The 23486-nt window shown below is 33.3% G+C and overlaps 2 protein-coding genes and 1 long non-coding RNA gene across 3 annotated transcripts in view; all 3 read left to right on the top strand.

The window, feature by feature from the left end:
* The window catches only part of LOC136031136 (E3 SUMO-protein ligase RanBP2-like), a gene marked incomplete in the record, with an annotated part of 74307 nt that extends 72465 nt beyond the window's left edge, over positions 1–1842 (top strand). Inside the window, 1 exon segment of the mRNA XM_065710454.1 lies at positions 1576–1842. Coding sequence (XP_065566526.1) covers positions 1576–1736 — 161 coding nt within the window.
* Positions 1–23486, top strand: part of LOC136031143 (uncharacterized) — a 343784-nt gene that overhangs the window by 102323 nt on the left and 217975 nt on the right. The window lies entirely within an intron of this gene.
* The window catches only part of LOC136031133 (small ribosomal subunit protein mS29-like), a 31072-nt gene continuing 18822 nt past the window's right edge, over positions 11237–23486 (top strand). The window contains exons 1-5 of the mRNA XM_065710452.1: positions 11237–11376; positions 17559–17663; positions 20321–20429; positions 21778–21870; positions 22820–22956. Coding sequence (XP_065566524.1) covers positions 11287–11376; positions 17559–17663; positions 20321–20429; positions 21778–21870; positions 22820–22956 — 534 coding nt within the window. The 5' untranslated portion in view covers positions 11237–11286. The remainder of the gene's footprint in view (positions 11377–17558; positions 17664–20320; positions 20430–21777; positions 21871–22819; positions 22957–23486) is intronic.

Raw genomic sequence — 23486 nt, 5'->3', positions numbered from 1 at the left:
AGATTTTTACTGTCACCACCGTATCATCTGCAAAAATTACTGTTAAGATATTATCTTTGGGTAAACACTTCGGAAGGTCATTTATATAAATCAAAATAGTAATGGCCCCAATACTGATCCCTGGGGGGTTTCAATATCATCAATAACAATATGGCTTGACATGTGCCCATTTATTTCTACCTGAATTTTTCGACTATGCAGGTAAGATTTTACTAGATCTAGGCCTTTACCTCTAATACCTGTGTTATTAATGTTCTCCGTCAAAATTCTTTGGTTTAGCGTATCAAATGCCTTTTTTATATCATGAAAAGAGCAGACACATGATTATCATCGTTTAGTGAATCATTAATCTCAAAAATTAGCGCAGCAATAGCTTGTTCAGTGGAATGATCCGACCTGGATCCAAACTGATTTTTACTAAATAAATTTCTTTTATTGTTGGTTCTGTTTTTACATTCCGACAGCTTTGGAATGTAAAACCAGAAATAATTGTTTTTCTTTTTTTAAATAAACAGAAATGATGATAAAAAAGCACAAAGAATGTAGCCCAGTTCGGGCAAGAAAGGATGGAAAATATGAAGGACAAGAATCCGGGTTAAATCTTAGATAATATTTATAATAAAATCAAAATATTATTTCATTTTCATTTTCCCAGTTCTCATAATATTGAGTGGACATTCCCGACCGTGTCCCGGAGAATAAATTCAAAACCACCGAAAACCACTTAACTTATTTTGATCTCAGTCGGAATAAGCTGTAGATACGAATTCCATGTCTTGTTTACTGAAAAACCTTACGCATTGAATATATGAAGTTGTCACATCAGTGCTAAAATTTCTACTCTTTAACTATCGTTTTCATAATATATTGTAATTTCGGATATCGACATTTAACTATTTTCTTGAAACCAGCTCATTTCCTTCTTGTGATTTAATTATCTACAAGGAACAGATGGTGCTATGTTATTTCCTGTGTAATTTGCTCCCTTTTCCTTCTTGTACAATTACTCCAAGATCATATTAACATTCTTACAAACAACCAACAAAAGTAGAGGAAACGGAATGGTGATTTTTGTTAGAAATGCTTTATTGATTTTCTTGGTTAAGAAGGAGGTGAACAATAATCATGTTTATTATTCGATATTGTAGTGTTCAAGTGAACCAAGTGCAGAAAAGTCAATTACCAGACACAAGCTTTCGAATGACACTGAAATTGTATCGCTAACTTTCGGTGATAGCTTTATAAAATTGCTAAATAATTATAATACCCGTTTATAGTGAACCGAGCATAGTGCAGGTAGTCTTTTAATAAAGAGAAAGGAGAAAAAGTAACAAAGCTGGTAATTTTGACTCAATATCTTGACAAATATATTGTTAAAAAAATATATTGGCCGACAAGAAATTTACAAACACACTGAAAAAAAAAATTTTTTAGCCGAGTTAGTTCATTTATGCTTTATAAATGATAATAATAACAATTAAAGAAGGACTTTCTTTGCTTTACTGTATTGATACTTTCTGTTTTTGTCTAAGCTGTTGTTCTTTCATGCGAGTCACATCATATTACTGTTTTCAGATATTGAAATTGTGTACGAGTATAAGCCAACGGAAGAAGAGAGGAAGCGTGCAACTGAGCTGCAACTCCCTGCCTCTTTTTTCAATTACAAAAATAAACCTCCCTGTCCTGGTTGTATTGGCTGCAAAACTGATGACCATCTTTTAGATGTGGAAAGTTAGATAAAAGCTTGTTCTAAAAAGTGACATTAGTAAAAGTTGTGCTTATCTGTTTTATTTCTAATGTATGTCTTGCATTTATTCGCTAATTAAAGTTTTCAACCTAAAAGATTTTATTATAATTGTGCATGTCCGACTTATTTGTCAAAGGAGACAAACATGGATGTGGATGTATAAATCATCTGTGTGTTTTTCTTATCCATCCAAAAAATAAAAATAAATTACCTCTGAGCCTATAGATGTCTGTAGCCAACATTAGTCAAAAGGGAGCCAAGTTTAAGTAAGCATATTCAAAAGTGTGCGTTTGGAATTGCGCCTTTTTCTCCGTAGGATAAGTTCGATGTGCAATCGTAACGTTGCATTGTTTTTCATGTTGGAACAAGTTTTTACTGCTGGAACTGCTTTTTTAAGAATAGGTCTTAGAATATGTTTTAACCATTCGGTCCTGGACCCTTAGCGAAAATTTTGGTCCAGTGACTGTCAAATGATACTTTTCATGAAGCAGGGATGTGTCTCTTTACTGTGGATTTATCAAAGTCTTAAGCATTACAGCAGCCTGAGTTTCGCATACTGGCAAATACTTTTATTTAAGAATTAACGACGCTTCTTGACTACTATGGTCCCTGCGTCGGCCCTGCAGTGCATTCCTGCAGCGTGATTCGATCTCTGGGTCCCGTATTACCAAGCCAAGGTCAAATCCACTGCGCCACCACAGGACTGGCAAATACTCATTCCCTGTCCCACCCAATTCAAAACTTTTGTTTTGGCCACCTGCCAACAAATTTCCACAGATTATAAGTAATTTTAAGTAAGCACGATTCGTGTTAGTAATAACCCAAAATCCAAAAACAAGAATTTTGTTAACACTATATACATCAAGAGAATGCGCTTTTGATAGAATATATAAAATTTATTACATTTGAAGTTAAACATCAAAAGTTAAAAGCCTGAGGAAATTTGTCTGATTTTCGAAAATGGGGCCAAACACCCCCAAAAAGGCAAGCAATGTTCCTGAAAATTGTATCATGAAATTCAGCATACCAGAGAACACTTAGTGCTGAGATTTCGAGCCCCCATCTATAAAAACGCAATTTTTTTTTCGATAAGAAGGTCATATCTGTTGAACTAATGATCCTAGAAAATCGAGAGAAAGCTCATTCTAGATGTCCCACTGCCCTTTTTAACTAGCGAAAAATATTGTGCTCAGCAAGATGGTGTATTTAGCGATTTTGTTGCACAGAACAGCAATTTTTTCCCAAAGAGGGAGACAAAGCTATTGATTAAATACCGTTAGATTTTTTGCTAATTAGAACTATGTAATATATATTAGTTTTAAAGCTGCTTGTAAAAGCGGTTAGCACATGAAATTGGTGTATAATTTTAGAAATTGGAATTGTACTCCCCTAAAAAGGTATTTAGCCTCGATGGAAATTATCCAATGAATCTGAACATCTATGAGAAAACTAAAGCCCCTTATTACTGATGTTTCCGCAACAAGAGAGAAACTCTACTAATGAGTGGTGCAGTCTTAGTAATTGCTTATTTTTCCAGGGAAGGATGGTTACGCGTGTGACCATCATTGTGCATAGTCCTTGGCTATTAAAAAGAGTCCATTCAAACTGGCATTTCAAGTGCTCTTTAGGAGTGCCAAAAAAAGATCGCGCCACAGCAATTTGTCATATTCTTGCATTTTGGCCCCTAAAAACAGTAATTTTAGCGCAAACAATACCAAAATACTATCGAGAAAAAGCTCTGGGAACTATGGAAAGGATGTTTATATAACCTATTAGTCTTAAGCAGCAATACGTACGTGCAATATACCTTTTTTTTTCGCTAATCATAACTGTAGTCCATAAAAATGAACTGTCATTAATAAAGATGATGGATGCAGTGAAGATGTTAAAAGTGAAATAGCCAAGGCTGAGGCTATTTTCTCACAATGTAAATAAGTTTCGAAAAATAGGAAGGTAAGCCTGCGAACCAAGATTTTGGGTATTGAAAGCTACAATGATGACAGTCGTCAAGTATGGTTCTAAGTCGTGGGTGCTTCGAAAGACGGAGGAGAATTTGTTTGATGTTTTCCAGAGTAACAGTTGTGCGAATTCTTGTGGGTACTTGTCTGACTGACCGTATTTCTAACATTATGCTGTACGAAACATTCGTCTCCATCCCGCTCTCCAGTGTTATAATGAGAGAAAGGATGAGATGGCGAGGACACGTCCTGCGGGTGAAGGATGACATATTTCCAAAGATCGTCCTTTTTGGCCAGACGAAAAAGCAGGGCGTCCTCGAATGGGGGAGGGGGGAGAAGATGTTATCAAAAGGGATTTAAAGGAAATTGAATATATTGAGAATGGGGAGCAGTGTATGCAGCTCTACTAGTCAATGGATCAGTTTGTGCTCAGAATGTAGCAGGCATGTGCTGGTCAGGTTTGAAGGGGTGGTGGGTCTACCTTCTCCTAAGTACATTCGAAAGCCGCACTGGTGATACATGACGTATGACGAGCACGAAAAAAATTAACATAATTAAATAAACGAGGGTAATATCAGCCTGTAAATAGAAAAAATGCAAAAGGACATAAGCAGATATTTAGGTAAGGACTACCGCCAAGCCGTCTTCTGTGCTAAAAAAGGGAAGAAAAACTAACCTTTTGAAGAAAACTCAAACGGAGCGGATGAGACACTGAATCTAACAAGCAAAAAAAATCGAACTGCCTCCTTCTGAATCCCCCTTCCGCTCTTTTTGTGGGGGGGGGCTCGAATTTTTGTCCAAAGTGTCTTAAAAACCACTGCTCTAGCACACATGCGCTCGAAAGTGCTTTCAGTTTAGCACTATACAATTTTAGCGCAAAGAGTGAGGGGCTGAGATTAGGAAAAGTCCTGTAGTATACGATATAATTTATATTCGTCTTAAATTATATTGTCGCTCTTCACTATCATTAAAAAAAAAAAAAAAAAAAAAAAAAACTTGTTCTTTCATTTAATTCGTTTAAAAGAGGACACTTTAGTAGCTTAGGAATAGCCTTCATTTTCATATTACCCATCAGCAGTGTCCTTTAAAAGAGTTTATGTACCCTTTCCTCCTGTTTCTTATTGATCCAAACATACTGCACCGCACTTGTCTGCTCGTCTTTTCGAATAGACAAACAATTTGTCTGTCTTGCATGTGCCTTCTGTCATGTGCCTTATGTACATCGTTAATAGAAAAACATGGGTTATTGACCTTTTTTTTTGTTTTTTTTAGTTAGTATGGGCTGTGGTTTGTTCTTTACTAGATTGCATATAACTACTCATGGTTACAACTACATGTGATGTCTGTTACACCTTCTTGCGACTTCGACTATTTCACAAACAATAAATACTCGTAAATGTGATTACTACTGACAGTGACTAACGATCGAATAAATGTATTATAACAGTAGAAAAAGAATATTGCGGTTCTTGTTTTTTTTTTTTTTTTTTTTAAACCTTTTCTTTACACCGTCACATTGAACTTTACTAGTGATTTCCGTAAGAACTGTAAAATTTCATTAGTAATTTTTATTTTTGGCTTTTTTTTCATCAAATCAAAATGTAATCTTAAAATCAAACAGATATTTAGTAAAGAGCAAAGAACCAACCTTAGCCTATAAAAGCCGAAAATTTAAAAACACGTTTTGAAAAAAAAAACTCAAGTGATGAAGAATTCTTAATTTGAACCAGAATTCGTCAAATCGTCATTTGAACCAGATTCAGGAATGGTAACTATTATTTCGTTTAATCTCAATAATAAAAGTTCGTTTCAAACGAGCAACATTCGTATGGGCATTTCGAAAAATACCATAAAATATCATAAATTTCAATATTAATTAGAAGTTCAATATTATATTAAACGTTTAATAAAACAGAAGAGGTGATAAGATTACCCTTGGTTAGCCTGCCACTGATCTACTTTAAGCCATTTATAGCAGGTTTCTAGATGAGGTGGCAACGATGTCCGATCTCTGCAATTCCTTAACTGGAAGGCCATTGCAGATACAACTAAGAAGACCAATGGTCTTATACATCACGATTGAATACTATAGTTGGGTTGTTACCTTTGTGTACCAATGGCGATAGTTGCTAAGCCATCTTGATATCATGAGAAAATTAAATGAAGTCAACTACAGACCATGTTTGTGGAATCTGTCACAACCACAGACAAAACTCATGTAATACGGACGTCCAACTGAAATAATTTGATGTTACCAATTAATTTGATACTTATGCTCGTCTATGGTCAGTTTTATCAGGCTTCTAGAACGCATCATTTTTTTGAACCTTTAAGATAGGGGACCTCTGTATCATTTACTTTTTATGTATGATAGCAACCTAGTAAAGAACTACCTGTAGTCTACGATAACCGAAATTTAAAAAGTTTTTTTTTAAATCTGTCAAGAAAGAAAAAATTGCCATTTAAAGCTGATTAATGAATGACAACTATTATCTTGATTAATCGTAATGGTAAGAGTTTATTGCGGAAACATATCTACGGAAATCTTGAAAAAAAAACCCGAAATCCAGCCAAATATTTTGCCAGGTGAAAATGAAAACCGGACTATTGGAATAATCATAGATGAAGCCAAATTTAGGAGAATGACAGTCTCCCTAGATAGATCTTGAGCAACAAGAACAATCACTTTTTTACATGAGAAGCAGTGATGTATCCTATTTTCCACCTTTTTTTTTATCTATAAAGGTAGGGCTGGCCGAAAAGGACAATATTTTGCCATACGTCATCCTTCTGCGGAGAAGGATCGCAGATGTCTGAAGATTGTTCTTTCCACCCAACCATCTAGAGCTACACAAAAGTAAGTTGTCCTTGGTTGGGATGGGGGATGTCGTAAGGAGGGATTTAAGGGAAATGGGGACTTCCTGACAGGATCTAAAGAGGGAGGATTTGAATGAATTTGGATGAAGGAGGAGTGTGAATAGCTATATTGGTTTCAGATGGTATGGTCCTTTTTGTGGTAGTAGCAGTAGTAGTAGCATAAATGAAATGGAGATAAGTTCTCCCCTTAATGCTTGAAAAGAATTGAAATTTATAAACACCATAATTTGCTAATGATGTAAAATTAAAGTTACAGTTTGTAATGAATTCAAGGAAAAATTTCACCTTAGAAATTAAAACCTAAGTATAATTTTACAGCCATATAAAACTATGCAAACTGTTTATGCTTTATTTTAAAGAATAGTTAAATCTGTGATTTTTTTTTTCAAATACCATTCATCATGGTGTCGCATTTTTGTTGTTATAGATTTTTTTTTTTTTTAACAAATCAGTCTTTTCAAGGTTCAAGCATTGTTGACAGAAATGTCCTTGTCTGTAGCTTAAACAGTTTTAGCTATAGATCCTTAAATAGAGAAACGCACACTTGTGCTTGTATTATAGCTATGTTGATAATATCAATAAAGGTTACGAGGAAGACCAACAGTTTTATATAAAAAAAATTATTGTAAAGCAAAATTGTAAAATAATTCATGTTAATGGCTTGATTAGCATAAGTGTGACGTCACACAATGAAAAAATATAACGTCATAAATGCAGAGAGAACATGACGTCTTCTCCATAATATAAGTCAGCTTTTCTAAGTGCAGCAGTCTCACTTAGAAAATCTTGTACAATAAAATGAATACACGCAATTTTACATCTCTTGAAGTGTCGGAAAGAGGGTCACAGAAATCTGTACTTGAGTCAACTTCAGCTCCTGAAAAAGAAAACTTTGAACAAAAGGTACATATTCGAAACAGGAACTGGTTCCCTAGAGTATCTGTCAAATGTATATTTTGTGGAACTGAACATTCTAGACTACACACTCGACATTGTCAGTGTTACATTGGTAATCAGGAAAGTAGAAAAAGTGAAAAGATTGCTAGTGCTCAGTCTGCCATTGATCAACTTAAAAGTGTTCGAAGCATGTTTGCAATTCAGTCGTCAACAACGTCAAACGTCTGTAATTCCATTGCTGAAAATGCCACTGCAGTATTAGATGCAAGTAAGAAGAACATTGGTCTTATACTTCATGATCGAGTCCCTGATTTAGCTAGCTTACCATCTACAATGGAAGCAACAGTTGCTAAGTCAACTCCAGTCATAGGAAAATTGAACGATGCAGCTATGAAGCAATTGGCTCCAGTGTCACTCCAAAACGTAATTCAGCGATATAACATAAGGAGAGATGAACTTGTCCAATCTGAACTTGCACAATTGCATGAAGCCACGCAAGAATTAAATGATGTTCTTGGGGTACTGAATCTGCCAAATGCATTAGAAGAATTGCAAGGTCAAAAGTTACCATCCTCATTAAAAGACATGGCGAACTTTGTTAGAAATAGCGGTGGCAATGAATCTATTGATAGCCAGTTGGAAGATTTGCCGAATATACTAACAAGAAATGAACAAATGGTTACAAATTGTAATAGAATCCTACGTGATGAAAAATTATCTGACGATCAACTAAGAGCTAGATTTGGATCAAAGTGGGTCCGAGCAGCGTCTGAATCTCTTACAGAGAACTTCAAAACTGATCTAAGGAAATACAGATTGATTATCATGCGTTTTCGTATTGCAGACAATAGCCTTAAATACAGATATGAAAGTGTTAAATGGGGCATTAAGCTCTTGAGCTTACCTGAAGAGCAGCTCACTATCAAAGTAAATAGCCATAGTTCCATAGGCCAGTGCAAAGAAAGACTTCGTAAGCTTCTCGAGGTAGTCGGAGAGATTCAACATGAAAGGATAGTGTTAGAGAAAGAACTTATATCAAAGACCATCGATGTAAATTCGGTTTTCACTAATGCTTCGGATAAGGGAAATGTAGACGAGGAGTTGCTTTTATCTAAGGTCTTGGATGAGACTTATAACCCACTCCAAGTTAGAACCACGGAAAGTCTAGCAAAGCAGAAAAGTTGTTTAATAGAGATTGAAGAAGTTTATAACGAATACATTAAGCTAAAAAGTGATGGAGTAGCTGAGAGAGAAAAGCTAATGAAAGAACTGGAAACTGTTTGCGACTCTTACGAAGGTCTAAAGAAAGAAATAAGTGATTGTAAAATTTTTTATAGAGACCTTACACAGCGTTTAGCTGCCTTCCAGTCTAAGATTTCTGATTACAGTTTTGAAAGAGAAGCGGAAAAACGGCATACTCTAGAGATATTAACGGCAATCACTGCAGCATCGCAGTATGAATCTTATCCATGCGCACTAAAATATCATGAAGATTCAGAAGAAACCTTTTCGTGTCCTCCAGTAGTTAGACCTCCTCTAAAGGAAAAAAAATACGCCGCTGTGCTAAGGATGGGGTCTGAAAACCAATCACAATCTTCATCTTTACCTTATCCTAGTCGATCCAGTGGCAAGTCTCTCCCAACATATCCGTCTTTAGTAATACCTCCTCCTTCTATACCAAAAATTAAAAAAGAGCTCCTGAAACCTGCCAGCCACTTCACTCCCAATGTCGTAGTTTTTCCAGCAGAAATCCAAGGGAAACATGGGGGATGCACTAATTACCATAATGGATACAACAAAATTCAATCTCGAATAAATTCCACTGCTAGATCATTGGTAGAGTCTCAATCTCCTGTACCAACAAAAGAGACTCTAAAATCTACCAGCCTCTTAATCCCTTCTGCTGTAATTGTTCCATCTGCAAGCCAAGGGGAACATGGAGGCACTGTACACAATAATGGATGCAACAACACTCCATCTCAAATCAAGTCCACCGTTAGAACTTTAGTAGTAACTCCCCACCCTTTGCCAAAAATTACGAAAGAATCGCGAAAACCTGCCAGTCACTTCAACTGACCCGCTTCATTTGTATTACCAGCAATTTAAGGTAAATCTGTAGGATGTACCAATTACTGCGATATATATAAAATTATTTCGTCTTATGCTAAATCTTCAGTAGTCTAGTTTAGAAAATAGTTTGATAGATCACAGTGCTGTTGCATTAATTACAGATCTATTTTAAAGGATGTCTTGGCTCAAACTGGGGTCAAGAAAAACAAATATCTAGTTAGGTTTAGGTAAAGAATATATACTACCTGCTGCCTTGACTGAATCACTTGCTTTACTATTAGATCATTTACCATTTATTCTACCCTTGTTTTTGTTGGATATTTAGATAGACTTTGTCCTAAAAAGGAACTAAAATAGGCCATGCGAGAATATAATACCAAACGGGAAGGAGATAGTTTCTTAGATTTGAATGATGCAGATGGTTTGGTCATTTTAGATGGAAACTTTAGTAAAATAAATAGATATTTGGAATTTTGGAGGCTCAGATTAAGAGAATAGTTAATCATTGTTAAGGAAAAGAAATCACTTAAAAAAGTAAAAATTAGGATGAAGAGATTATATTAGGCAATGGAAAAAATTCATTACGTCATGGATGCACAGGAGCTATTACCTCATCAATCCTAAATATGACTCAACTTTTCTAAGCACGGTAACTAGTTTGTGTTAGAAAATTGAATAAAGAAGATGTTTCATAACATGAAGTGCCAGAAGAAGGGCTATAAGAATCTATGCTTGACTCATCTGCAGATCCCGAAAGGGAAGGTTGTGCTACAGTCATGAAGCTTCATTCCATAACAACCGTGGATCGCCTATTGATGACTTTAGAGTAATCCACCTGATACTTATTTTGTGGCGGATTGGCTCAATACTATCACGATTATGTTTGCAATCAGGAAAAGAGAATAGGTAATGCTATTGTTGAAGGCCAATTTGTGGTTGATCTACTTAAAACTCCTCCACAATCATACCCGATCTCTGAAGTTCTATTGGAAAAGCCATTTATTGGAAAAAGATGACACGTACCGAATTCTATATGGAAAAAGTTGAAAAGAAGACGAGCTTTAAAAAGATTTAGTACTTTCAACCACATTCTGCCAAAAAATACAGTGTTTAACTTTTTTCTCTGCTTTTAGCTCAGCAAATAAAAAAATTTCTAATTTATAAAGATGATTTGAGCGAAAAGCTTAAGTTCTGTATTTATATTTTTTTTCGTATGAGAAAAATACACCTTGCCAGCTTTAGGTTAAAATCGATATTCAATCGATTTTTTCTACATCAATGTCCAAATTTTTTTTATTATAAACTGGTCATATCGTTCAAATTAGCTTAGCCACTTAAAATCCAAAAATAATGTATAAAAAGAGGATTAAAGAAATGTATTAATTAATAGATCAAAAATTGCATTTCCATACAACACAATTGCAATGGCCACATTCTTTACTATGTGAAATTTCGTAAAATCTTCACTCAAGCAAATAAAAAGCAAAAATTAGGTCATGTTACTTCAAATTCATAAATTGCCTATTTTGCCTTCCCCTATAGATATAAAATAGAAACTAACTAAGGATTGCACCACCATATATAGCAGTTGAAAAAGAAATTCAAAATCGCAACTCAAAAACTCATAACCATCAGTGGCAAAATTTACTTCAACAGTAATCAGGTGGTTGGTTTTATTGGTTGCATAGTTTAATTTTGAACTTGACAATCTCGTCATTGTCGCAATTAATACGAAAAATGAAAATCACGCGGTTTGCTCGATTGTTCAGCCAGTTGACTCTTCAGAAAGAAGGGTTGATAATTCATAGAACTTCTGATAATAATCCAGTAAGGGCAACATCTAAATTAGCTAAGTCTGAGTTTTTAGGCGAACTTCTAATAACTCACTGCAACACCTAGCTGTCAGGGCCAAAACAGCTAGCCTATGCATGCTGTTCCTCCATCAAAGTTTGTTAAAAGCATCCCTCTCCATCCCTCCCTAGCAGTTTAAATTTTCTTCAAGTTTTCGCTTATGACATATTCACATCCTATTCAAGTATGACATGCTTTTCATTTTCCTCTAGATGGTTAACTGAGGATAATCTTAGGTAACCAGTCATCCTTGATCTGCAGAACATTGGCTATCTCAACCTTTTCTCTTTATAGCCTTAAAAAGTGGGACGAAACCACATTTTTTGCACAGCCTACTGCTTGAAATACAGTCAGTCTCCAACACCCAAAATAATTTATAGGCCATTTCTCTAAAGAAAAATCTAGCAAGTCCTCCTCTGTCTCTTACATTGTCCTTGCTTCAGAAATATATTTGACCACTGTTATCATTGCAGTTTCCAATATTTTAATCCTGGTAAATTTACAATTGGCAACATTTAGTCAGTATAGAAACAAATATGTCACTTGATGATTTTTTTTAATCCTCTTTCATATTTCAATATTTGCTTCTGAGGAAAAGTATGTTTTGAGCCCCTAAAGGGACCCCAAAGGTATCTTATTTTTGTGAATGCAAAAAAATATCAGGACTTGTAAAGGGTTTCAAAAGTGGCTAAGAGGATACAGTCCTTTTAAACTCTTTTTTGTTTTCATTCTTAGCCTCCCTGTCTTGTCAACAAAATGGCTCAAAGATAAAAGGTGAATTAGCTCTCCAGGAGACTAGATAATCAAGTTCAATCAAGAATTTGTGGTTTGACTAGTAAGAAAAGTTGACATTTTCAAATGAATGTGTATATTTGTCTGTTCAAGCACATTGCACCTTGACAGAAGAAAAAAAATTATAAGAGGGAATTTTATGAGTAGGAAGAATTTTATGAGTAGGAAGGATTTTCTGAGGGGTAAATCTTTCCTACTCATAAAATTTGAGTATAGGCAATGAATGTCTATAAATATATAAATAAATAAAAGAATTCATTGAAAATTAAATTTGAAATCATTTTCTTTGGGTGGGAGGGGTGGATTACTTTGGACATTATAAACATACAAAGAACTAAGAGATTTTTGTTGAAAGTTAAATTTGACACTGTTTTTTTCTTTGGATATACCCTGGACAATTGTTCTATGATTTTTAATTATCTTTGAAAAATACACAGGAGGGATTCAACAAATACTATAAATACATGAATGGATAGAATAAATACAAATTTTTGTTTTAAAAAAAATCCTACCAGGATCTTAGCCTAATCTAAATAGTTAGATTTTACTGACAAGGACTGATAAGAAATATATATTTAGGCACAATACAGAGTAATTGCATGCACAAGTATAAATTCATTCAGCTAGAAAATAACCTAGCTAGCCTAACCTGAATAGGGGTGGATATTATTTATCTGTCAAATCACCCAGGAATGGTTGGCATATTGCCATATTCAGCCAAAGTTTTTGTAACTTAAAAAGATTAGACAGATGCTAGCCCCTTCACATGCCCCTTTTTTCCAAAGTCATCTGATCAAAATTTTCAGACAACCATTTTGTTGAGCATAGTTGAAAGATTCAATAACTATGTCTTTGAGGATAATATGACCCCCACTGTCCTGGGGAAAGAACTGTAAGTTACAAAATTTACCCATTGTTTATGTGTAATATTTTTTTTTATAGCAAGAATGGAATTGTCTGGAAGGAATTTTACAGAGGGGTGGGGGCATTTTACATGGGAGGAAATTTCCCCAGAGGATTTTCATGTGTGGGTAGGAAATTTTTCATGAATGGGAGAAAGGCCTGACTTACAAGCATTATTTGGAAAGTAATCAGAAATTAAATAACAAAAAAAAATTAATGGAAAGAAAGGAGCAATATCAAAAATCAACAAACAGAAATTATTCTTTGTATGAAAGAATTGTCTCCCTTATCAATACCTTTCTCTTTATGTTGAAGTTGGACTGTTTGTCCTAATGTTTTAAGAACAACTCTGAAACACAAGGGCCATTTAATTAAATTAAGAAGCTTTTTCCAAAGTACTAACAAACTTTAGTATGAATAGCAGGGTATTGAGAGGGGACAATCCCTTCATATGTGGAATAGTTTCTGTTTGTTTTTAGTTTTAATGTAGTTCCTTACTTTCAGTTGGAAAAAAAACTTTTTTTTGTGTATTTAATTTTGTAAGAATCCATAGTTTGGCTTGCTGTTTGTATATCAAAGAAATTTTCTCAGTGATTTTTAAGAAAACACACCCTTTTGATAATCTGGACACAAATAGTATTGTTTGATTTAGTTTTATACCTCCTCAAGTTGATCAGAAAAATTGAACTTAATACCATTTCCAAAGATTATATATATGCTCTTTGACAATATGGATAAACTTAGACTCTTTTGACTTAGTTAAATTTTAAGAGCAGAAGTAGTAGTAGTTGCCCTGAATATTTAAACTTAATACTCTCAGTTGTTATTAGGATATTGCTGAGATGTCTTATTGGCAACCAGCATACATGCAGTGCCTTTTGATTTAGTTTTGAAGTAACAAACAGCTTTAAAGCATAATTGTCAACAGTAGTCATAGTAGTAGCATTAATAGTATATATATAGTGCCTTATGTACAAAATTCAAGTTTAAACTTATTACCATAAAGCATTGCTGATATGTCCTTTTGATAACATGTATGGGTATAGGGTGTTTTGATTTAGTTCAACACAGTTTCGACATTGCCCAGATTTTTCAGTTAATACCCTTAACTTTAGTAGCAGTAGTAGTTGTACTAGTAGTAATAGTACTAGCAGTAGAATTAATAATAGTAGTAGTAGTATGAGTTTAAGAAATAGCATTAGGATGCGAAAATTGTCTTTTGGTTAGTTCAGCATCCCCAACAACAAGCCCTGTAAATTTCAAATCCACTCAACAAGTTGTTCCAAAGATATGGTTGATACACCCTTTTGACAACCCACATAAAGATTGTGTGCTATGATTCAATTCACTGTCCCCCTCAATATTCCCTTAAATTTTCACCTTAATGCCCTTAGGCATAGTTATAATAGTAGTATTAGTAGTACTAGTAGTAGCAGTAGTATTAACATATTGCTGTTTGGTCAGTTGAACATCCCTCTCATATTGTTCTGGAATTTTCAACTTAATACCATGAGCTGTTGCTATGAAATTGTCAATATGTCCTTCTGATAGCCTGTATATTCATATACATCCTGAAATTTTCATCTTAATACTCTTAGCCTTACAAGTAGTTGCAATAGAAGTAGTACTTAGAGTAGTAAATATAGCAGTTGTAGTAGTATTAGTAGTAGCCTGCACATATTGCCTTTTTTCGTGGATTAATCTTCCTGTTTAAGTATGCCCTTTTGACAAACTGCATGCAGACAGTGTCTTTTAATTTAGTTCAAATTTTCCATCAGTATTCTCTCAAATTTTCTCCTTCATACACTTAGCCTTAATAGTACTAGTATCATAGTAGTAGTGGTGGTAGTAGGAGAAATAGTAACAGTAGTATTAGTAGCAGTATTAATAACAGTAGTAGCATGTACATGTTGCATTTTGGTTGGTTGAACATCCCTCTCATGGTATGCTGGAAGTTTCATCTTGATATGGTAAGCCATTCCAAAAATATTGCTGATCTGCACTTTTGATACCCTTTTCACCTTAATATTCCTAGCCTTACAAGTAATTGCAATTGAAATTAGTAGTTAGAGTAGTTTAGTAGCATTGATAGTTGTAGTAGTTGCAGTGGTATTAGTGTTAGTAGAAGCGTGCACATATTACATTTTGGTCAATTGAGCTTCCTCTTTAAGCATTCTCTGAAAGTTCCTACTTAATACCCAAATCCATTCTTTTAATATGCCCTAATGACAATCTGCATGTACTCAGTGTGTTTGATTTAGTTCAAATTCCCCCTCAATATTCTATAAAATTTTCACCTTCAAATGCCTAGCCTCAATAGTACAGTACTAGTTTTGTATTATTAGTGGGAGCAATAGTAGTGCACTAGTGTTGTGTTAGTAGTAGCAGGTCCATGTTATGTTTTGGTCAGTTGGACATTCCCCTCATGATGTCCCAGAAGTTTCATCTTGATATGGGAAGCTGCTCCAAAAATATTGCTGATGTGCCTGTATCATCAGTCGTATGCACATAGCATGTTTTTATTAGTTCAACTTTCCCCTCAATGTTTCCTAAGATGTTCATTTCAATTGTCTCAGCCTTGGTAGTACTTGCTACAAAAGCAGTAGTTTTAGTGGTAGTAGTAGTAGCACGCAAATATGGCCTTATTGGTCAAATGATCATCTTCCTTATCATTGCCTGAAAGTTCCAAATTAATATACTTAGGTATTCCTGAATTATGCCCTTTTGACAGCCTTATGCACATAATTTGTTTTGATTTAGTTCAAAATTCCACTCAATACTTTCTAAAAGGCTTACCTGGATACCCTTTGTCTTTTTTGGAGAGTAAAGATCAAACATACCCACTTTTCTCAATAATATATACTTTGTGTAAACAATGGACAAGTTGCCTAACTTACTGCCTATGCCCTGAGGGCTTTGGGGTGTTGACATCCTCAAAGACATTATTACTGGACCTTTCAACAATGCTTAACAAGATAGCTGTCTGAAAACATTTATTGGATGCATTCAAATGAGCCTCCTCTGAAGTTTTTACAGGAACCCCTTCAATAAAAACCTTATATGCTCTCAGGACTAGCTTACAATCCTGGGCCCTGGGGAGTTGTGTCAACCCTGGGGGCCTTTTTTATATGATCGTTGGACTATTATGAACAAAATTGCTATCTCAGAATCTTGATCAAATGCATATGGAAAAGAGAGCATGGTAGGGGGGGGGGCTGATTGCCCTCTGATCACTTTTGACTCTTAAAAAGGGCACTGAAACTTTCAATTTCAATCAAGTGAACCTCGCCCAAAGTTTATACAGTCCGCAGTGCATAACTTAAAACCCTTGTTCCTGGGCTTTGCAGAGTTGTGTCAACCCCAGAGGCATTGCTATATAATCTTTGGACAATTTGGACAAATTAGCTATCTCAGAATTTTCAATTGAATGTATTTGGGGAAAAGAGGTGTAGGTGTAGATTCAGTGGTTCCCATTAAGCATCTCTGATCTATTGACCAAATTTGGCACCAGTCTATATTGAGAATTGCTGACATTGTGGTTAATATGACACCAACTAATTAATAAAGTATGGTGTCAAGACAAATAAAACTGCTTACTATAAGCAACCTTTAGTAAATTAATGTTGAGTCTCTTGAATTTTTCTAGAATTCTTGAACAACGTTGCGTTGCCAATGGTGCTAATAACTCCTACTAAACCTGTTTTAAATCAAAAAATATTGTTCTCTCATCAGTATTCTATACTCTATAGCCTAGTGGTATATTGGGAATTAAGAGGCAGTACAAAGTACTGTAAAAAGAAGTTTTTCTCAAATGTTTAATATAATATTGTTGGTTAGTAAATACCAGAAGGAGGACCAAAATGTCAAATGGTTATGAACTCCCAAAAATCATTAGAAGCAGAATGGGAGCTACAGGGATACAACAAAACATGTATTTCCCATGCATATGTATTCAATGTGTAAAAAGTATGAAAGGTTCTTCAGATGAATTTAATGAATCTATATCCACTTGTTCAATTTGAGGGAAGACAAGCAGTTTAGGACAAAAATTTTTTTTGGGATCTCCAGCTCAAATAGTTTCATTTATATTTTAAGGTCTATTTAGCAAAATGGGGCATAACATATAGTAGTGCATTTTAACTATATGATGTTTTTTTTCATTTAAATTCTCAAGCAGAAAATGGCTGCTGAAAGAAACTGCAAACCTTTAATTATTATTGCTCTCCTCTAATTATGGCAATTTTACTTCTTTTTTTTTAGCACAACAATGTATTGTCTCATGATACATTATCCAAACAATAAGCCCTTTCAATCATTTTCTGACAACTCTTTTAGGAGACAATATAAAATATTTTTTATTGTCAGTACTTATCAGCCCCTACCCTTTTTAAAACTGCTCAAGCAACAGCTGGTCATTTCTTTTAAATTTTCATACTGTTAATCCTTTATTATTTTTCTTCCAGTTACATCATACCAAAGAACATGAATCACAATTCTATAACGTTCCTGACCAGACTTTTAAGAAAATATTTCAATTTGGAGGAGTACCAGATCAATACCTTGAACAAGTAAGCAATCAATTTTGTAGTAACCTAACTAACTGTTTAATGGCCATAGTTGTAAACTCTAATTTTTGCTTATAACTTATGCTAATTAGATGCTAGAGGTTATTCTGAGAGTTAGGTTTATATGTGTAGTTTAGTGACCTTGAGTAGGCAAGTTGGATAAATTAGTAAGTGATGAATAATCTCAAATTTTTCTCACTACTTTGGGATTACATTCTGTATTTTTACTTTTATTATTACTGAAGATATTTATATTCAATTATATTTTGTATTCCACACAGTCCTATCCTTAGGGTGGAAGGTCCCTGATAGCAGTGACAGCTCTTGCCTCTCTTGGGCCCAGGGCAAAATCTTTATTAGTGCCCCTCCCCCTGTCTCCCAAAAATTTTCAGGCGAAATGAACTTTGTGCTAAGAGGAAGAGGAAAGCCATGGGAGAACACAGAATAAAATTGGGAAATAAAATTTTCCTTGACTTAGATTATGCTGGTGATTTAAGCATCCTAGATGAATGTGTGAGCAAAATGAATGAACTTTTAGAGGTTTGTGAGTTTAGGGTGCTAAAATAGGTTTGAAAATTAATGCCAAGAAGACTAAGTTGTTTGGGTCAGAAATAAGTGACAATGGATTGGTAATGTTGGGTAACAAAAAGATTGATCAACATGACAGCTTCACTTACTTTGGTAACATTATTAGTAGCCTAAAGGGGGTGGGTGCAGTGAAGATGCTAAAAGTAGAATCGCCCAGACGCAATGTGTTTTTCACAGTTTAAAAAAGTTTGGAGCAATAGGAAGATAAGTCTGCAAACCAAGATTAGACTATTGGAAGCTACAATGATGACAATGGTTAAATTTAGTTCTGAAGAATGGGCACTCCAAAAAATGGAGGAAGATTTGCTAGATGTTTTCCAGAGAAATTACCTACAGGTTGTTTTGGGTACCTAACTGACTGACCATGTATCAAACAGTAGGATGTACGAAACGTGGGGTTCATTCCTGCTTTCTAGGGCTATAATGAGAGAAGGTTGAGATGGCTAGGGCACGTTCTTTGGATGAAGGATGACAGATTGCTATAGATTATATATATATATATATATATATATATATATATATATATATATATATATATATATATATATATATATATATATATATGTACATATATATATATATACATATATATATATATATATATATATATATATATATATATATATATATATATATATATATATGTACATATATATATATACATATATATATATATATATATGTACATATATATATATATATACATATATATATATATATATATATATATATATATATATATATATATATATATATATATATATATGTACATATATATATATACATATATATATATATATATATATATATATATATATATATATATATATATATATATATATATATATATATATATATATATATATATTAATATATATATATAATATATATATATATATATATATATATATATATATATATATATATATATATATAATATATATATAATATATATATATATATATATATATATATATATATATATATATATATATATATATATATATATATATATATATATATATATATATATATATATATATATATATATATATATATATATATATATATATATATATATATATATATATATATTAATATATATATATAATATATATATATATATATATATATATATATATATATATATATATATATATATATATATATATATATATGTACATATATATATATACATATATATATATATATATATATATATATATATATATATATATATATATATATACATATATATATATACATATATATATATATACATATATATATATATACATATATATATATATATATATATATATATATATATATATATATATATATATATATATATATATATATGTATATATATATATATATATATATATATATATATATATATATATATATATATGTACATTGTTTTCCATTGAATGGGAAATTAATATTATAAACTTCATGGATTTTTCAAAGCGTAGCTGTGCATTGGATTGATCCTTAGTAGGGACATACAGCAATTTTTTCTAGGAACGAGGCCAAAAATCCCTGAATAATATGTTTTAAGATACAAATTTTTCGGGTCTTGGGGGGTTTTCAGAACAGTTTGGACCCTGAGCTGGCAATAAAAAATGCAGTAAAACAGTTTAATATAGGTTCATACTCAAGTTCATTATTCTCTTTTGAATATGTGTTTAACCTTTTTTAGATACTTAATAATCATGTTCACAAACAATTGTATAGGAGTCATTTCTAATTCTTCTACAGTAAACATACTAAACACAGAGTTTTGTATAGAGGTCCAATATGGAGTTTATATATAGAGATTTGTATTGTCTGTTGCTTCTGCCCTCCCCTTTCAGTTTTCCGTTGTTCAATGACACCTTACATAGAAAATAATATTTATATTTCCACCAGAATTACATTGCTTTTTTTCTTGTTTACCTTTCCTTACCCTGTTAGACATCCCAACTTCGGATGAGTCTCCCCCAATTCCAGTTATACTCCTTTCTTTACTTTCAATAACTTAAAAAGACAAGATGTGAAAAGGCAGTAATGAAACATTTTCTTTTCAGATGAGACTGTTCAGGGAGCAAGCAATTCTGATCCGGCAACCTGCATTAGAACTTATGGGACTATTGGAAAGAACGAATTTTCAGAATCCCACCATCCGATACCTGATCTGTATCCTTTTGTAAAGCACGCAATTTTGATTTTCCGTTTGCTACCACGAGTTGGGCTCATAGGCAGGGTCCCTTCAAATTTCTTTTGAGAATAAAAGCCTTCTAATTAATTTTGAAAATAAAAATTCCCAAAGCCAGGTAAAAAGCACACCTAGTTTTCTTGTCTAGTAAACAAAGCTCAATTTATTACACTCTTAAGATCAATGTCTGTATATTTTTTTTGTATAATTTGAAAGGCTTAGTCTTTTCTTATAACTCATCTAAACTAACATTTGAATTTAGAGTCTAAAACTAAAATTAGAAGCATTTGAAAGCGCTATATTGGTTTGGATATTGCCGAGGTTTATCTCTGGAAAATGGACTTTTACATTTTTTCCAAAAAACCTCTATAACCCCCCCCCCCAAATGGCTATTTTAATGACCTAAATATGTAATTTACCTTCTCCTCAATACCTAGACGAGTGTGAGAGAGGGGTTGTTCCTTTCCTACCAAAACAGCTGAAGTTTAGTCCTTTAACTGCAAATTGTTTAGGTACTAGACATTGATAGTTTTTTTATTCGTGCATCAGAATATGGCCGCTTTAGCATGAAAAATCTATGTTTCTTGAGCTCTATTAGCTTGTAGATTTCAACACAAAAGTTTGAAAGATATGGCTCTGAAAGTGCAGTTTTTGCTCCCTTGTCCCTCGATTACGCTGAAAAGATGCAAAATAAATATCATACAATAATATCCCGTGGATAGTTGTCCTGAGGAGTTCGGGTGGCGGAGGGGGTAATCACTGTCGATCCAGCCCCAAAAACTGACCCATTGGGTTTTGCGGAAAAATAATGACCTAACACTGCAGTTTCTCTCTCTCCTTTTGAAATTTTAATATCAAAGCACCCTGTGGGTTCCTAATTTTGTATGCTTGTAAAGATATCCTCTAAGGAATTATTAAGATAACTAAACAACAGGAAACGCTGTATTTTGCAGTTTTTCCTATGAACCACTTTGACTTTGTCCATCACCAGCGATGCCACAATAACTCTGCTAGTGAGCTTCTCTGCCAGTCAACATTTCCTCGTATTTAAGTGATACTTAAATCAGAGTGGCCCCCTTGAGGAACGCGTATAACAATAGATAGTAGTCTGCGAAACAGTTAAAGATAATTCTGGAGCAAACTGATTAACTTAATTTATTTTAAAAATATGAAAATGATCTTGTATGAAATTTGAACTTAGGCCCTTTGAAAGTGCACCATCAATATGTCTTTCGGTTTTCTAGATTATGAATGGGAATCGTTAGGCCTGTAATCTTTTGTGCTTTTTTGTATACTGCTGGATTCGGCTTCTCCTTAGCTAAAACATAGATGGCCATCACGGTACTGGGAAGTCTTTAACGATGTCTCACCTAGTTCACTATGCCTTCTGCAAAGATTGGATTCTTGTGCATGTACCTTGGGGTAAGTAATCAAGCTCCTAATTGACTTTCCTTAATACACTTTTCGTTTGATTTGTTTTTCTGTTTTACCACTGAAATTTTTGTTTTTGGCCAAGAAATGAAGGAAGAAGGCGGGGATTATAGCAAAAGTCTGGACCTGCAAAGCTTTGTAATCTATTTTTATATGGTTATCAATACAACCGATATTTGGAAATTGCGAGACAAATATTTCTTTGAAGAATACCATTGTTGGGAATGGATATGTATATTCATTTTTTTTTTTATTGCAGAACCAATAATCAATTCTTGAGTTAAAAGTGGGTTCCATCAATGAAAACATTCGATCATTCTGTCAATACACTTAGGGAAGGGTTTTTACCTTACATTTTTCAAAGGAAGGAAATTGAACTGAAAACTACTTATATTACTTGACCAATAACTAAAGAGGTTTTTCTGGTAGATGATTCTAACAGAGGTCTTGATATTTCTATGCATTTTGATTCCGGGGAATGAGGGAGTGAAAAGGTGCTCTCCCGCATTTCATAATGTGTTCTACCAAAACTTTTTAAGCACATTGCGTCAGTAATAAACTTTTTTGTCCAACTCTAGGCTAGAAACGTGTTTTATCCCCCCCACCACACGCTCCAGCGTTTTGAATGATTTGGATCGCTGTACGCATCTCATTTCGAATTTCTGTATTGGATACCCCCCTTTTTTAATAAATTTAGACTCTCCCCCCTAAAGAATAAAATATTGTACGTGACCCCGCTGATAAGTATACCAATGAAGGAAAAAAATGAATGCATGGTTTCAAAATTCTAAAATTGCATTTATCTTTTGAAGGACTAGTTATCTTCTTGTTTTATTTTTGTTTGTTTAATGATATGATTTTAATTGAGAAGAGGTGTTGGTTTTTATTTGTTCTTTTTTTCAAATTTCTCATTGTATAAATTATATAAATATATATTAAGCACCGTATTGGACAAGACTTATCAAAGAAATCGTACCTTCGGTATCCAGACCTGGAAGATTGGATCAACCTACTCATGCTGTCAAGTTTCTCCAAAGATTTTTTGTACAAAATGAGGAGCTCCTGACAAGGCTTAATGTAAGTCCAATCTTTGTATTTTTGCAATATATATATATATATATATATATATATATATATATATATTATATATATATATATATATATATATATATATATATATATATATATATATATATATATATATATATATATGTGTGTGTATGTATGTACGTGTATATGTATTATTAATTTTTTCTGTGACAATAAGAAATAAAATTTTCTGGGTAAGCCTGTTTTTGGACATTACAACGTTTCTTCTTCAGTATGAGTTTCATAGCTTGATCTTATGATTTCCTTAAAAATAGGTTTTAAGTAAAAGTAGTTATTGATTGCGTAATTTAAACTGAAACTGGACACCGATGTTTATCTTCGAAAGTGGAACAGCCGCTAGTGTAATAAATTTTTTTCTTTATCATTGGGCCTACTTCTGTGAAATCGATTTTATAGTTTCCAAGTCCCGTTTCCTAACTTAATCCCATGTATTCCTTTTTTACATGAATATCATTTCTGGCTAAAAAGAAATGTCCAGGGCCTTTGGAGCTCTATCA

Source organism: Artemia franciscana, chromosome 9, assembly GCF_032884065.1.
Source record: "Artemia franciscana chromosome 9, ASM3288406v1, whole genome shotgun sequence".
NCBI lineage: Eukaryota > Metazoa > Arthropoda > Branchiopoda > Anostraca > Artemiidae > Artemia > Artemia franciscana.
This window is presented reverse-complemented; position numbering and strand designations above follow the sequence as displayed.